A 14,596-nucleotide genomic window follows, 5' to 3' on the forward strand; every position below is an offset into this window, starting at 1 on the left:
CAGTAAACACCCATACACTTCACTAAGAGAGATCCCTTTCTTCTTTTCCTCTTTCTCGCTTCAACACCGTACTTGTAGCTCTCCTCCTCCATGAAATTAGGGCTTTCTTCTTTAATACCTGACAGTCGAACCTAAAGCTCTACTCGTCCTAATGTAATTTCAATAATAGTCTCACCTAAAATTGGTTCAGCAGTTGTCTCCTACTAAATCCCCACTCACAAGCACATAGGCATATACCTCTCGGCTTCTTCTTTGGGTGGGTATGTTTCTACAGTTTTTATCTCAGATCTTTATCCATTACTCCCTTAATTTGGTATGTATATATTCTATTATATATATATATATATATAGATACGTTCGAAATATATGATGAATTTTGTTTTGGGTATCATTTAGTTTTGCTTCACTCTATTATTCATCATGGTTTTTGTAAGCATTGATGATTTTTAATTTAGAAAATAATTAATTTTGCTTTGTGATTCCATGGTAAAATTTCTTGTTTGTGTATGACTTTTTTTTTTTTTTTTTTTTTTTTTATCGTTTAAGAATAAAAAGGCCACTTTTAATGGTCAATTCAATTTCGTCTCGTGGGCAATGTTTCTTTATAACAATATATCTTGTTATATATACAATTGGCTCGTTGATAGCAGAAGTATCATGTTGTTGTTTTTTTTTTTCCTCATTAGACTATACTTGTTGTTTAACTCTGTTGTGATTATAGTTTTAGGAACCAACTAATAAATCTAAAACCAATGGTACAATACCATCTCTTGTGTTTTCGCAATTTTTTATCTTTTGGGTCATTAAATCTAACAACGCTCATTCATGATATATATATATATATGTACGATTTTTTTTTAACTCAATTAGTTTTACTCGTCTGAAATATACAAAGTATAATTGATATAGATTTTTGTATGAATTAAGATTTATGATTTCCTAAAATAAGCTAAAAGATTAGCCTGAAAACATTGTTTGGCATGAGCCAAGTGTGAATGGTAGAGGAATAGAAATATAGAATGTGTTGTGATTTTGCACCCCAATATATGCCTTGCCTTTGTTATTTCTCTGGTTCTACAAACAGACAAGATAATAACAACACTACTTAAAAATACATGAATTCTTGAATATTTTATGATGAATTAATGTATTCAATTATGTCGAATCAGAGTATATATGTTCTGTTGAAACTATTAACCCTTCTCTGCATTTGTGGTGGTGTTGGGTGCTTGTTGTTGCCTTTCTGTGGTTATGTTTCAGTTTATGTTATGTATGGTTAGTTTAATCTGTGGACCTATCTTTCAATTCTATTTCTTTGCTTCATCTATTTGATTTGTCTTGATTCCAATCAATCTGAAATTTGCAATTTAGTGTTATTATGTTGTTTGCAGTTTTTATTTTGCTGCAGACTATCATTCTTTTAGTCTTTGCTCTTAGTTAGTCCAAGCCATATATCTCTCTTAAATAGAAGATGGAGGAAGCAATGAGAATTATGTGATGCAGGCAACGCCATAAGCTTTACTGATACAAAATATTTTTTTAATTGAGTGTTCTTAAATCCAAATATAAGAAGGGAATCAATAATAATAAATATTCTAATCAAATCTTGTTCTAGTCTAAAAATTTTAATTTATTGATTTTGTTTTGATATAAAGTATTAGAGAGATAAAATTAGTTCATTGAAACTATTGAGTATGGAAAAATATTTTTAAAAAAATATTTAGTTTTTAATGTATTTGTTGAATATTGAATAAGCTTTAATTAATTTATGAGATAGTAATTGAGACTTTGGAAATTTTTAATGTATTCGTTGAATATTGACTTACTTGTATGTATGATGTTGTTTAAATGGTGATTGTTGACACTTCTTAGCTTACTTCTTGTGTGTTTCATATATTGAATATTGTTTAACAATTGTTCCTTGATGACTTGACTAGTAGTAATGTATTGAATAGATAGTAACTTTGATTTGGGTTCTTGTATTGAAACATGTATTATTGCTTCTTGGTTCATTTGACAAAGGTATGAATTGACAAGCAAACATGTTAAATAAACTAGAGTACCCTACTTATATTTATTAGTTTGTTGAGAAATGTCTTTATGCTTAGAATACTGATTCAAACATGATAAATTGATTCATTATATTTTCTGAAGTTTCTTAATGCAAATGTTTATATTACTTGTTTGAAATTAGATTTCTCATTCATTTTCTACTTCTTTTGTAGTCTCATCTTTGCTACGGTGATTTGTGTTTCTTATATTTATTAGTTTGTTGAGAAATGTCTTTATGCTGAGAATACTGATACATGCATGATAAATTGATTCATTATATTTTCTGAAGTTTCTTAATGCAAATGTTTTTATTACTTGTTTGAAATCAGATTTCTCATTCATTTTCTACTTCTTTTGTAGTCCCATCTTCGCTACGATGATTTGTGTTATTTTCTATGTGAGTGGTTTTAAGTGCTGAAAAATAATTGAGTGTCTATTATATGATATTTTCTGGATTATATTTGGCTTTTGGTTTGAAAATTTTCTACATAAAGAATCCCGTCGGGGATTCTTTTTTTACCAAAATATTTTATGGAAGAGATTTTTACCTTTGAGCTCATTGATTCAAATGAAAATAAATTTTTGAAAAATTAGTCTATGCTGAATTGTAATTGGTGATGAAAAACAGACCCGCTGCTATTGACCAACTTGAAGTAGCGTGGCCTGCTTGCGTGGGTGGTGGGTAGTTTATTATGTTTTTGTGTTATGAGTTCTTATTTCTGCACATTGTGTGTTTGTTAAAATGTCTTAGTGACTGCCGTATGTTTGTTTATGTCATTTATGCAAGGTTTTTCGTATGCTCTGTGATTTTGAATCAAGTCATCTCAATATTTTATTTGATGTTGTTGAATACAAGGTTCCAATATTGAAAATGGCATATATGCCAGCTCTGTACTATGTTTTCCTAACTTTGCAAATAATTAAAGTATCTTATCTCAATTGAATTTTGATTATTAAGACTGATAACTTTAATTCTTATAATGACAGACAATAACTATTTCTATAACGATTTGAAAAACATTATATATATAGGGGAATTTTTCTATAGGGGCTTCACTTTAAGCCCTACCGGTATGACTCTTAGTGTTCTCGACCTTTAAACAGTTTTTGGCACGATTTTTTTTTTATGACCATGTATATCGTAGCTATTTAGAGCATCAGCGTGATTTTCAGAAAATTTCGAATAGTTTACAGTATCAAAAATTTGGTTCAAACATGTTGCACGCGTGACTAATTTTTTTTATGCGCGTGGAAAACATGTTTGAACCTAGTTTTCGATACTGTAAACTATTCGAAATTTTCTAAAATTTGCATGATGCTCTAAATAGCTACAATATACACGGTCATAAAAAAAAATCGCGCCGAAAACTGTTCACGTGGCAAGAAACACTGAGAACCCTACCGATAGGGCTTAAAGTGAAGCTCCTATAGAAGAATTATTCTATATATATATCAATCTTATACTTAGATAATAGATGATTCTGACTATATATAGTTTTGTTGAGTGTGACATGCCATTAAGGTCCTCTACTTACATTGTTTTCAAATAGCTTGGTTTTGGCTGCAAAATTAACATTATTTATGTGCAGTAGTATGACATTTTTTTATTACTGCTGTCATTGGTTTCATATCATATTAATATTGTTCATTAATTTTTTCTCTACATATTATACAAGTGTATGTTAGAGGAGTTTGAATATCTTAAATATTCATTTATAGTGAAGTAGGTTCCGGGATTATAATTGTGTGTTGCGGTGATAACAGAAGGTTGAAAACTTGCATGTATTAGTTAAGTAGGTTTTGAGAATTTTGTGTGCTGCCATGATATATGGATGAAAACCTGTGTGTTGTTTGATTTGTTTGTGTTAATTGTGATAGATGGCTAGGCTAGTAAATTAGGGTATATGCTGTCTGATTTTTCGTTTGATTTACTTTATACTTCAATGTTTTCTCTTCAAAATTTTAATGACAATACTCCTATAAATGATATTGCAATGAATATGTTGTCACACTTGGACTGAGACATTAGTAGCAAGAGAGTTGTGTAACTATTGTGAGTAAATTTATTTATTTACATTACAATAAAAATCTAGTTATAATTTTTCATGTTTGGTGTATTATAATGTGATTTTTCATGTTTCAGGGATGATTTTAGAAAGAAACTCATGGCAGTCAATTCTTACTTTGGAAAGACTATTGACGAAGAGGGTGAGTATAAGAATAAGAAGAAGAAAGATATGTTGTTCGACAATGAATTTAGTATTTTATTTTATTTGTAATTTTTAGTAGAGTAAAAGATTCTTTTTTGAGTGGTTAATTATTTACTTTGGTTGTGTTTGGTGAAATTTTTGATTTTGAATTTATTAAACACAAAAATAGAAATATTATTTTTATTTTTGTTTATTTATTTTTAAAAAATAAAAATATATTTGATAACTATTTTTGTTTTTAAAAACAAAAAATAATAAATGTGCTTGATAATTTTTACTTTTATGTTTTGTTTAACAATATAAAATGAGGTGTTGATTTAAAGAAGAAGAGAAAAAAAAAAAGAAACTAAAAGTTGAAAACGGTTTAAAAAAAATTTGAAAGTGAAATTTAATAAATTTTGTTTAAAATTTAAAAAAATAATAAATAAAAATAGAGTTACCAAGCACTATTTTATGTTGAATTGTCAAATTTTTAATTATTACTAAACAACACCTTTGTAAATCTAGTTATATATTTTTTAAAGTCAAGATGATTATGTTTATAGACAAAACTATATGATTTTTGAGTCGAGTAGTAGTGTTATATTTATTCCAAAATGAGTTTTATTAGATTTGTAAATTATTTGTATATGTTTTGTTATTTTAATCTATAATTTATTAGATTTGTATATAAATGTTACATTTAAATCATAATTTTTAATTTAAAATAAAAATAAATAATTTTTAAGAAAAATTAATTTTGTTTGCAAGTAATGACAACACTTAATAACTGTCGGCATTGCCAGTAATAACGGCACCTAATAACTGTGGGCATTGCCAGAATTAGTGACACCTAATAACTTTCGGCATTGTTTGTAACAGCGATAGTTTTTAACTATCAACGTAGTTACTTTATGCCGGCATAGGTAAATATGACAGTTAGTTAACTGTCGTCGTTTGCTCTTGTAGTAGTGAGAATATTTGAGAGAATTCTATTTCTGATTATTATTGCTCAAAGAATACACATATACAAAAGAAGGGTCGGTACAACTACCAGCCTATACATGTGTAAGCTCAATACAACAAAAGGCACTATAAATAAAGGACTAAAATAAATATACACTAATAAACACAGTAATATTTAATTAGTCATAACACTTATTTATATTTTGAATATTTTAAAAAATATAAACAAAAAAAGTAATGTATAGACAATTATGTCAATTAATACTAGATTTCAATATTCATTCCAACAAAAAAACCAAACATTATAATCAATTTTCAACACCATTTTTATTCTATTTGATTTTATTATCATTACTATTACCATTACTCTTCCTTCTAGTAGTAAATCAAACTTTAAAAGATTTATACTAGTATTAATTGTTCATCTGTTTTTTTTTTTTTTTTTTAAAAAGAAGAAGAAATTGTTGGTTCATGCCTAATTAATAATGACAATAATTGGCATATTATGGTGTGAGAGTAGTGACTATATATTGAGAAGAAAAGTCATTAATTGATCACTTTCCAATAAGATAAGGTGGTCTCACTAGATGTGTTAGTTAATGGAGGTCCTTCCCATATTTATCAAGAGTGTCATTCTATTCGGGAGAAAAAAAACAAGAAGAAAGATCAAACAAAAACAGGCCAAAACGTGCTATCACTATTTTGACTAGTTTCAAACTTTCAAGGAAGAAAACTTGGTTTGAATTCTATTATATATAGGTGATAAAGTCATTGATTTTTTTTATATATCTTCCTACATGTGGTCTATGTATAATAGAGACAAACTAGGAAAATAATACAGAACCAAACGTGTAAAGTAGGGTAGAATAATACTTGACTTCTAAATTATCCATATATATCACTACTTTTCTCATTTATTGTATCAATCTTTACAGCCATTTGTGATTGTAAATCTTTATAATATATATGATTATGTAGAATTTATCAAAGGCATATTTGATTTCTTATTGTATAACTAATCAATGACCCGAAAATACTAACGCAAATTTTGCATAATTAAAACCATTCATAATATTTAAAATGTCTTAAAAATGCAGATAAATTGTTTTTTACCGTAATGTGTGCACACACTAAATATATTTACACAACATATTATATAATGGAGCATAAGCACCCCAATGATCATTCAGACTCCTAGGATACCTGGTTACTTATCTCTTGGCTAATTCTCACGGGTACACATCAAGTTGAATAAATGGAGATAACATATATAATTATAGGAGAATTCTTCTGTAAGAACTTCACTTTAAGCCCTACCGGTAGCTTTTAAGGTGAGCAACTCGAAATACATGAACGCATGGGAAAATGTCACATTTAACACACATGGTATTGATAGTGGAGCCACTTTGTATAATTATTCAACAACATTTGTGATGAAAAGTGTGGCAACAAGCTATGGGAAAATCCCAGCAAATCTAGCAGTCATTGACCTATCGAGCAACAATTTCAGTGGTCAGATTCCTGAGTCCATTGGAAGCCTTAAGGCTCTCTACTCACTCAACCTTTCAAACAATGCGCTCACAGGTCACATTCCACCATCGTTGGGGACATTAACAGAACTGGAATCATTAGACCTTTCTCAAAACCAATTGTCGGGAAAGATTCCTCAGCAACTAGCAGAGCTAAAATTCCTCCAAAAGTTTGATGTCTCTTATAACAATCTCACAGGTCCTATACCACATGAGAACCAGTTCCACACATTCGAGAATACCTCATTTGAGGGTAATCAAGGACTGTGTGGAGATCCATTGTGGAAGAAATGTGAAAACTTGCTGCTCCCACCATCATCTGCTTTAAATAAAGATGTTGATTCTAATTTTGGCATTGAACTAGACTGGAAATTCGCTTTGGCTGGAGTTGTTAGCGGGCTTGTTATTGGACTCTCTCTTGGGGAGATGGTGATCCCAAGGACGCGGTTGGCGTGGTTGATTTACTTCTCTAGAACAAGATTGGTGGAACTGATGATCAGAAACTAATTAAGTGTGTATGTATCCACAATAACTATTGTTCCTATATTATTTTTCTGCTATATAAGTACTACTGTACAACTAATAAACATATTGGTGTGATTTTCTTTTGTATAAATTAAATTATGTCCTTCTTTCTATACCCAACTTTTTGAATGTAACATATATCATTGTTCAAGAACTACATTTTCTTTTTCCAAAGTTTTTATGTCCCTTCTAATAAGTCATTAATTAATTATGTCATCTGCTTTTCTTTCTTTAATTATACATCTCTACCAAAAAAATATCATCATTGGTGGGGACCAAAGAGATATGGCTCTCCTCTGTCGTCATATAATGATTCATCTCTCATTCTCTTGTAGCTTTTATGAGAAGAAAAAGATGGCTTTCAAACTGTAACGCCCTGCTAATTAGGGTCCATTACCAGGCTTGTTTTGAAACTAGTGCAGGACTTACTAACAAGTCATTTGGACTAAACATGTGATTAAGCCACTAAGGTTTGGATATTAAAAACTTTTGATCATTTCATAAACATTTCCATTAAGTTAACAACTAGTTCTTTACATGGGATCCCAAAAACATTGGTTTAAAAGCTTGTTACAAAACTCAGATTACACATTAAGCCGTCCTAAGCGGCAAAAGCTGGGTTTAACCCTAGTTCCTTTGAGCATTTCGGCCGTGGTGGTCGAGCGGACTGCATATGTACATACCACTGCCAATGCCCTCCGACTCATGGCTGGTTGAGCTTCTCTTTACCTTTACCTGCACCACAAAGCACCTGTGAGCCAGAAGACTCAGCAAGAAAACTTAATCAACAGTTCAGCGAATAAACAACCATCAAACAGTAATAACTGAATCCAATGCATTTATTAAACTCAATTAGAGACCATAGAGTCACACAAGTGCATGTCGTACTTCCTTTCCAGTTGTTGGCATCCAACCCAATCAAGTGCATGTTGCACTCCCAGGGTGGCTCAGCCATGGTGGCCTGCAATCCACGTGCATTATGCCAATCTTAGCTTATAAACTAAGTCCCTTATGCCCTTGACTTATAAGTCAAGCCACCACGTGCCTCCAACTTATAAGTTGAAGCCTTGGAACTCTCAACTAATAAGTTGATCTCTACTTAACATTCTAATGATACCATAGTTTATAAACTAAGCTTCACAATCATAACAGACAGTCACATGTTTCATATAGCATACTTAACAAATAGTCACACAATGCATTATAATAAATTCACTCAACAGTCATAAGCATAATCATAATTATGCCTGTTACAATATACCTAATCAAACATTCGCAACATAATTATAATCATGTTCATCACCCTAACTAAGCTCTAATCATGCATTCACATAACATGTGCAGTTTTCTTACCTTTGGTCCGTATACGGGTTACTAGCGACAACCCTCCGAGCACGATCCTCGATTCAAGCCCTTAGCGAAAACCTAGTCACAACCGCAATAAGGAAGTTCCCATCAATAACAAGTAAATAACAACTTCCAGACCAACTCTTAGCCTCCGGGACATCGAATTCCACTTAACAAGGAAGTATGATCGATCCCGAGCCCAAACGGTTAAGTTTCCAACCTAAAAATCCCATTAAGGTCAATTTTCCCCTAAAGAGCCGCGGCCCCTTGCAACCGAGCCGCGGCCCGCCTCTGATTCCAGAGGCTCGGCCTCCCAGGAAACCAACGAGCGCCGTGGCCCGCCCCAGCAACCGAGCCCTACCAGCTCCAAAATCTTCCTCGCAGGCCGCGGCTCATCACCACGAACCCAGAAATTTCTGGGATTTTCTGCAACCGAACCCAGCCAAAACTTAACCAAATTCGTCCCACACCTCCAATTCAATTCCCACAACTTATATACCCATTCTTACCAACAAAACCCAGCCTAATTACCATAATCAAGCTTATCAAAATTCCCAAACCCAACCAACCATCTATCAAACATGCATGGACACCATAGCTTTAAATAACCCAACTGAACTAACATGAAATCTTTCAGTTCAGAACCTTACCTCAACTATAAGACTCCAATGATAATGACTCTCAACAATTCCCTGGTTTCAAGCCTTCCCTCCAAGCAAAATCCTTCAATTTGATCAAAATCACCAAAGCTCCAAGAGAAAATGTAGAACGTGATAGAGAGCAAGAGTGAGCTGCTGAACTTCTTTCCTTAATTTCTCCAACCTTCTGATAAATTCCCAGCCATCTAAATCCTAAATTGCTTGGTTATGACTAAATTACCCCTTGTCCTAAGCTTATACCTCAAATATCTATAAGGGCAATTTTGTCCTTTGCTTTAAATCCCGCCATCCACAATTTGCATCCTATAATTCCCGCTACTCCCAATATACTCACACAATCACCAATAAATTCCCATTACCCACTAATTCCCGGTAATGTACTAACTTACTAGAATACCCCGAACCGGGTATTTAGACCCCGTTGTGACTTTTTCGCTAACTCGCGCATCGGGATCGCCTCTCGTCAAGTAACCCAAATATATCCACATAATAATGTGGTCTCAATCACACAAGCACATATTCGCATTTATACCCCAAACGGGTCAAATTACTAATATACCTTTCTTATAAGAAACGAGCCCACATACACATATTCAATATCTTTAAAATACAAGCATGATTATATTATAATATAATTCATATAATAATTAAATTATTGCCTCTCGGCCCCCTAATCCAGGCGCTAAGCCATATTAGGAAATTCGGGATGTTACAACTATCCCCTCCTTAAAGGAATTTCGTCCTCGAAATTTTACCTGAACAGCTCGGGATACTGATCCCGCATAGTTGACTCCAACTCCCAGGTCGCCTCCTCGACCTTGCTGTTCCTCCATAATACCTTCACCAAAGGTATAACTTTATTCCTTAGGACCTTGTCCTTCTTGTCTAATATCTGGACTGGCTGCTCCTCGAAGAACAAATCTGACTGCAGCTCCAGATCGTCATAACTCAGCACACGAGTCTCATCAGAAACATACTTCTGTAGCATCGAGATATGAAACATGTTGTGCACAGCTGACAACGCTGGAGGTAATGCCAACCTATAGGCTACCTGACCGAACCTTTCCAGGATCTCAAATGGTCCTACGAACCTAGGGCTCAGCTTGCCCTTCTTGCCAAATCTTCTCACCCCTTTGAACGGTGAGACTCTAAGGGAGACATAATCTCCCACCTGGAACTCCATGTTCCTATGCTTTGGATTCGCATAACTTCTCTGTCTACTTTGCGATGCGAGCATCCGAGCTCTGATATTTTCTATAGCTTCATTGGTCCTCTGAACTGCCTCAGGACCTAAATATCTGCGCTCACCCAACTCATCCCAATGGATAGGTGATCTGCACTTCCTACCATACAACATCTCATAAGGAGCCACTCCTATAGTCGCCTGATAGCTGTTGTTGTAGGAAAATTCTATCAGGGGTAAATACTTACTCCAAGACCCCTCAAAATCCAGTACACATGCTCTTAGCATGTCCTCCAGTATCTGAACAGTCATCTCAGATTGACCATCGGTCTGAGGATGATACGATGTACTGAACTTCAGTTGCGTGCCCATTGCCTTCTGCAAACTTCCCCAGAACTTGGAAGTAAAAGTAGGATCTCGATCTGACACGATCAACCTCGGAGCTCCATGAAGACGTACTATCTCTTTAACATAAAGATCCGCATACAGGTCAACAGTATAAGTTGTCCTCACTGGTAGAAAGTGAGCTGATTTAGTGTATCTGTCCACTATTACCCATACTGAGTCATGCTGACCCACTGTCTTAGGCAATCCCACCACAAAATCCATTGCGATGTCTTCCCATTTCCACTCTGGGATGTCTAAGGGCTGTAATAATCCTGCAGGTCTCTGATGTTCAACTTTGATCTGCTGACATGTCAGACACTTGGCTACATATTCAGTTACATCACCCTTCATCCTCGGCCACCAATACAAAGTTCTTAGGTCCTGATACATCTTGGTGGTACCGGGATGCAAGGAATACATGGTGGTATGAGATTCATCCAGAATCTCTCGTCTAATAACAGCATCTATCGGAACACAAATCCGACCCTTGTATCTTAGCAGGCCCATGTCAGATATAGAATAGTCCCTAGCGGCTCCAGCTAGAACATCCGCTCTAACCTTCACCAATTGTGGCTCTAACAACTGACTCTCCTTTATCCTCTCTAGGAGAGTAGACTGCAGGGTAATGTTGGCTAACTGGCCCACTACTAATTTAATCCCTGTTCTGGTCATATCCTCAGCTAACTCCCTGGATATCTGTCTCACACTATACAACTGCCCCGGACCTCTCTGACTTAGGGCATCAACCACCACATTGGCTTTACCTGGATGATAGAGAATATTGCAGTCATAGTCTTTCACCAGTTCCAACCACCGCCTCTGCCTCATATTCAAATCCTTCTGTGTAAAGAAGTACTTGAGGCTCTTGTGGTCTGTATATATCTCACATTTCTCTCCATAAAGGTAATGCCTCCATATCTTCAATGCAAAGACCACTGCTGCTAACTCCAAATCATGGGTTGGATACCTCTGCTCATATTCCTTTAACTGTCGTGATGCATAGCAATCACCTTCTCTGCCTGCATAAGGACACAACCTAGACCTTGCCTTGAGGCATCACAGTAGACCATAAATTTCCCCTGACCAGTCGGAAGACTCAAGACTGGAGCAGTAATCAAACGCCGCTTCAACTCTTGGAAGCTATTCTTACATTTATCTGACCATGTAAACTTCTGTTTCTTACGTGCTAATTCTGTCAATGGAGATGATATTCTGGAGAATCCTTCTACAAATTTCCTGTAATAGCTTGCCAACCCAAGGAAGCTTCTAATCTCTGAGGCATTCCTTGGCCTTGGCCAATTTTTCACAGCCTCAACCTTAGATGGATCCACCTTGATCCCATCTCTACTAACAATATGACCCAAAAATGTTACATGCGGTAACCAGAACTCACACTTCTTAAACTTCGCAAATAACTTGTGTTCTCTCAGTCTCTGCAAGACTAATCGGAGATGTTGCTCATGTTCCTCCTCTGTCTGTGAGTAAATCAAGATATCATCAATAAAGACGATCACAAACTGGTCCAAATAGTCCTTAAACACTCTATTCATTAGGTCCATAAAAGCTGTCGGAGCATTGATCAAACCAAATGACATAACAAGAAACTCATAGTGCCCATATCTAGTACAGAAAGTTGTCTTGGGTATATCTTCATCCTTAATTCTCAACTGGTGATAACCAGATCGAAGATCTATCTTTGAGAATACCTTCTTACCTTGCAGTTGATCAAATAAATCATCTATCCTTGGTAGGGGATACTTGTTCTTAATGGTCAACTTATTCAATTATCTATAGTCTACACACATCCTTAGTGAACCATCCTTCTTCTTCACAAATAACACCGGCACACCCCACGGTGAGAAACTGGGTCTAATAAAACCCAAATCGAACAACTCCTGTAACTGTACCTTGAGTTCCCTCAACTCAGCTGGGGCCATTCTGTAAGGTGCCCTAGACACTGGCTTGGTCCCTGGTGCCAGCTCAATAACAAAGTCGATCTCTCGGTTCGGTGGTAATCCCGGTAGATCCTCTGGAAACACGTCCAGAAACTCACAGACCAACCTAGTCTCTGATGGTCCCACTGGCATGACCTGTGTGGTATCCACCACACTGGCTAGGAATCCTATGCAGCCTTCCTGTAGCAGGTCCCTAGCCCTCAGTATCGAGATCATAGGCATTCGGGGTCCATGCACAATGCCAACAAATACAAAAGGTTCCTCACCCTCAGGTTCAAAAGTTACCATCTTCTTTTTACAATCAATAGTCGCTCCATATCTGGTTAACAAATCCATCCCCAAAATCATATCAAAATCAGTCATGGCTAGCTCTATCAAATCAACTGATAGCTCCCTACCATCTACCATCACTAGTAAAGACCTAACCCACTTCCTGGAAACCACCAAATCCCCAGTGGGTAATAATGTCCCAAATCCCACAACATAAAACTCACAGGGCCTACACAAACTGTGACAGTCAGAATCCCGTGATCCGTAAGGGGAAAGACCGGGTACGCTGTGCAATCCCACACCGCCTGGGGAAGGTCAAGTGTGATGATTCTAAGACTGTGTAGGTATGGGACTACACAGTTGAAGAGGGCTTAAATGGATTGATGGGTACTACCTATATCAACAAGATGCATCTTCTTTTCGGTAGCCCATCACTTGAGAACTCCAAAGTTAAGCGTGCTTGACCTGGGGTAATCTAGGGATGGGTGACCTCCTAGGAAGTTTCCTAGGAAGCATGTGAGTGAGGACAAAGCATGCTGAAAAGACTCGTGTTGGTTTGTAGGGCCAGTCGTCATTCCAGAAAGCAGCCATAGTGACGTGGGGCGTCACACAAACTATCAACAACCCTACTAGATACATACAATTGTGTAGCACCATAATCAATCAACACAGAATAAGATATGCCAGCACTAGAAAGCTGACCTGTGACCACTGAAGGCCTAGCCTCAGCCTCAGCTTGTGTCAATGCAAATACTCGGGCTGGAGTCGCGCTATCTGGCTTCTTAGGTTCTTCTTTCTTCAATCTTGGGCAATCCTTCTTAAGATGCCCCACCAGTCCACATACAAAACACGCCTTCGCCCGACACTCAACCAGATGACGTCTCCTGCATCTAGCACACTCTGGATATGTCTTCCAGTTCTCATTGCCGCCCTGGCGGCCAATCTGTGCACCCTGTGGCCTCCTATCAGGTCTAGGAGCCAAACTGGTATCTGGGGTCTTCCTTTTCTGATCACTGGGGCCTCCGCCCCTACCAACTCCTAAGAAGGGAGGTCCCGTCCTCCTCATATCTCTCCTGGCTACATTATCACGCCAGATCTTATTCTCAACACCCTCTGCAGTAAGGGCTCTCTCCACTACCTGAGCATAAGTTGTCACTCCAGGTATAGTGGTAATTCTGACATCCCGGGCTATCATAGGTTGTAGCCCCTGAAGGAATCTTTCCTTCCTTGTCCCATCAGTGGGCACCAAGTCTGGAGCAAACTTGGCTAATCTATCGAATCTCAGGGCATACTCAGTCACTGACATATTCCCTTTTAAAAGTTTGCTAAATTCCTCGGCCTTTGCAGCTCTGACGGCCTCATTGTAATACTTTTCATTGAAGAGGGTTTGAAACTCTTCCCAACCCATAGTAGTTACATTTCTAGTCTGGGACACCACCTCCCACCAAATTCGGGCATCCTCCCGAAACATGTATGTGGCACAAGCCACTCTTTCATTGCCCACAACTCTCATGAAGTCCAGGATGGACGTAAT

General features: G+C 36.3%; 1 protein-coding gene and 1 long non-coding RNA gene across 2 annotated transcripts; both read left to right on the plus strand.

Annotated features, from left to right (window-relative positions):
- Positions 1 to 4,445, plus strand: LOC133828804 (uncharacterized). Its single transcript, XR_009891325.1, has 2 exons — positions 1 to 260; positions 4,196 to 4,445. It is a non-coding gene; the product is annotated as an uncharacterized LOC133828804 (long non-coding RNA).
- Positions 4,446 to 6,573: 2,128 nt separating this feature from the next.
- Positions 6,574 to 7,390, plus strand: LOC133828805 (putative receptor like protein 25). Its single transcript, XM_062258902.1, has one exon. The coding sequence runs from the start codon at positions 6,641 to 6,643 to the stop codon at positions 7,241 to 7,243; it is 603 nt and encodes a 200-aa protein (XP_062114886.1). The 5' UTR covers positions 6,574 to 6,640; the 3' UTR covers positions 7,244 to 7,390.
- The last annotated feature ends 7,206 nt before the right edge of the window (positions 7,391 to 14,596 follow it).

Source organism: Humulus lupulus, chromosome 4 (assembly GCF_963169125.1).
Source record: "Humulus lupulus chromosome 4, drHumLupu1.1, whole genome shotgun sequence".
NCBI classification, from domain to species: domain Eukaryota; kingdom Viridiplantae; phylum Streptophyta; class Magnoliopsida; order Rosales; family Cannabaceae; genus Humulus; species Humulus lupulus.

What these genes read in the sequence shown, in the direction of transcription:
- LOC133828805 (XM_062258902.1), top strand. Translation starts at nt 6,641, where the DNA reads ATGAAAAGTGTGGCAACAAGCTATGGGAAAATCCCAGCAAATCTAGCA.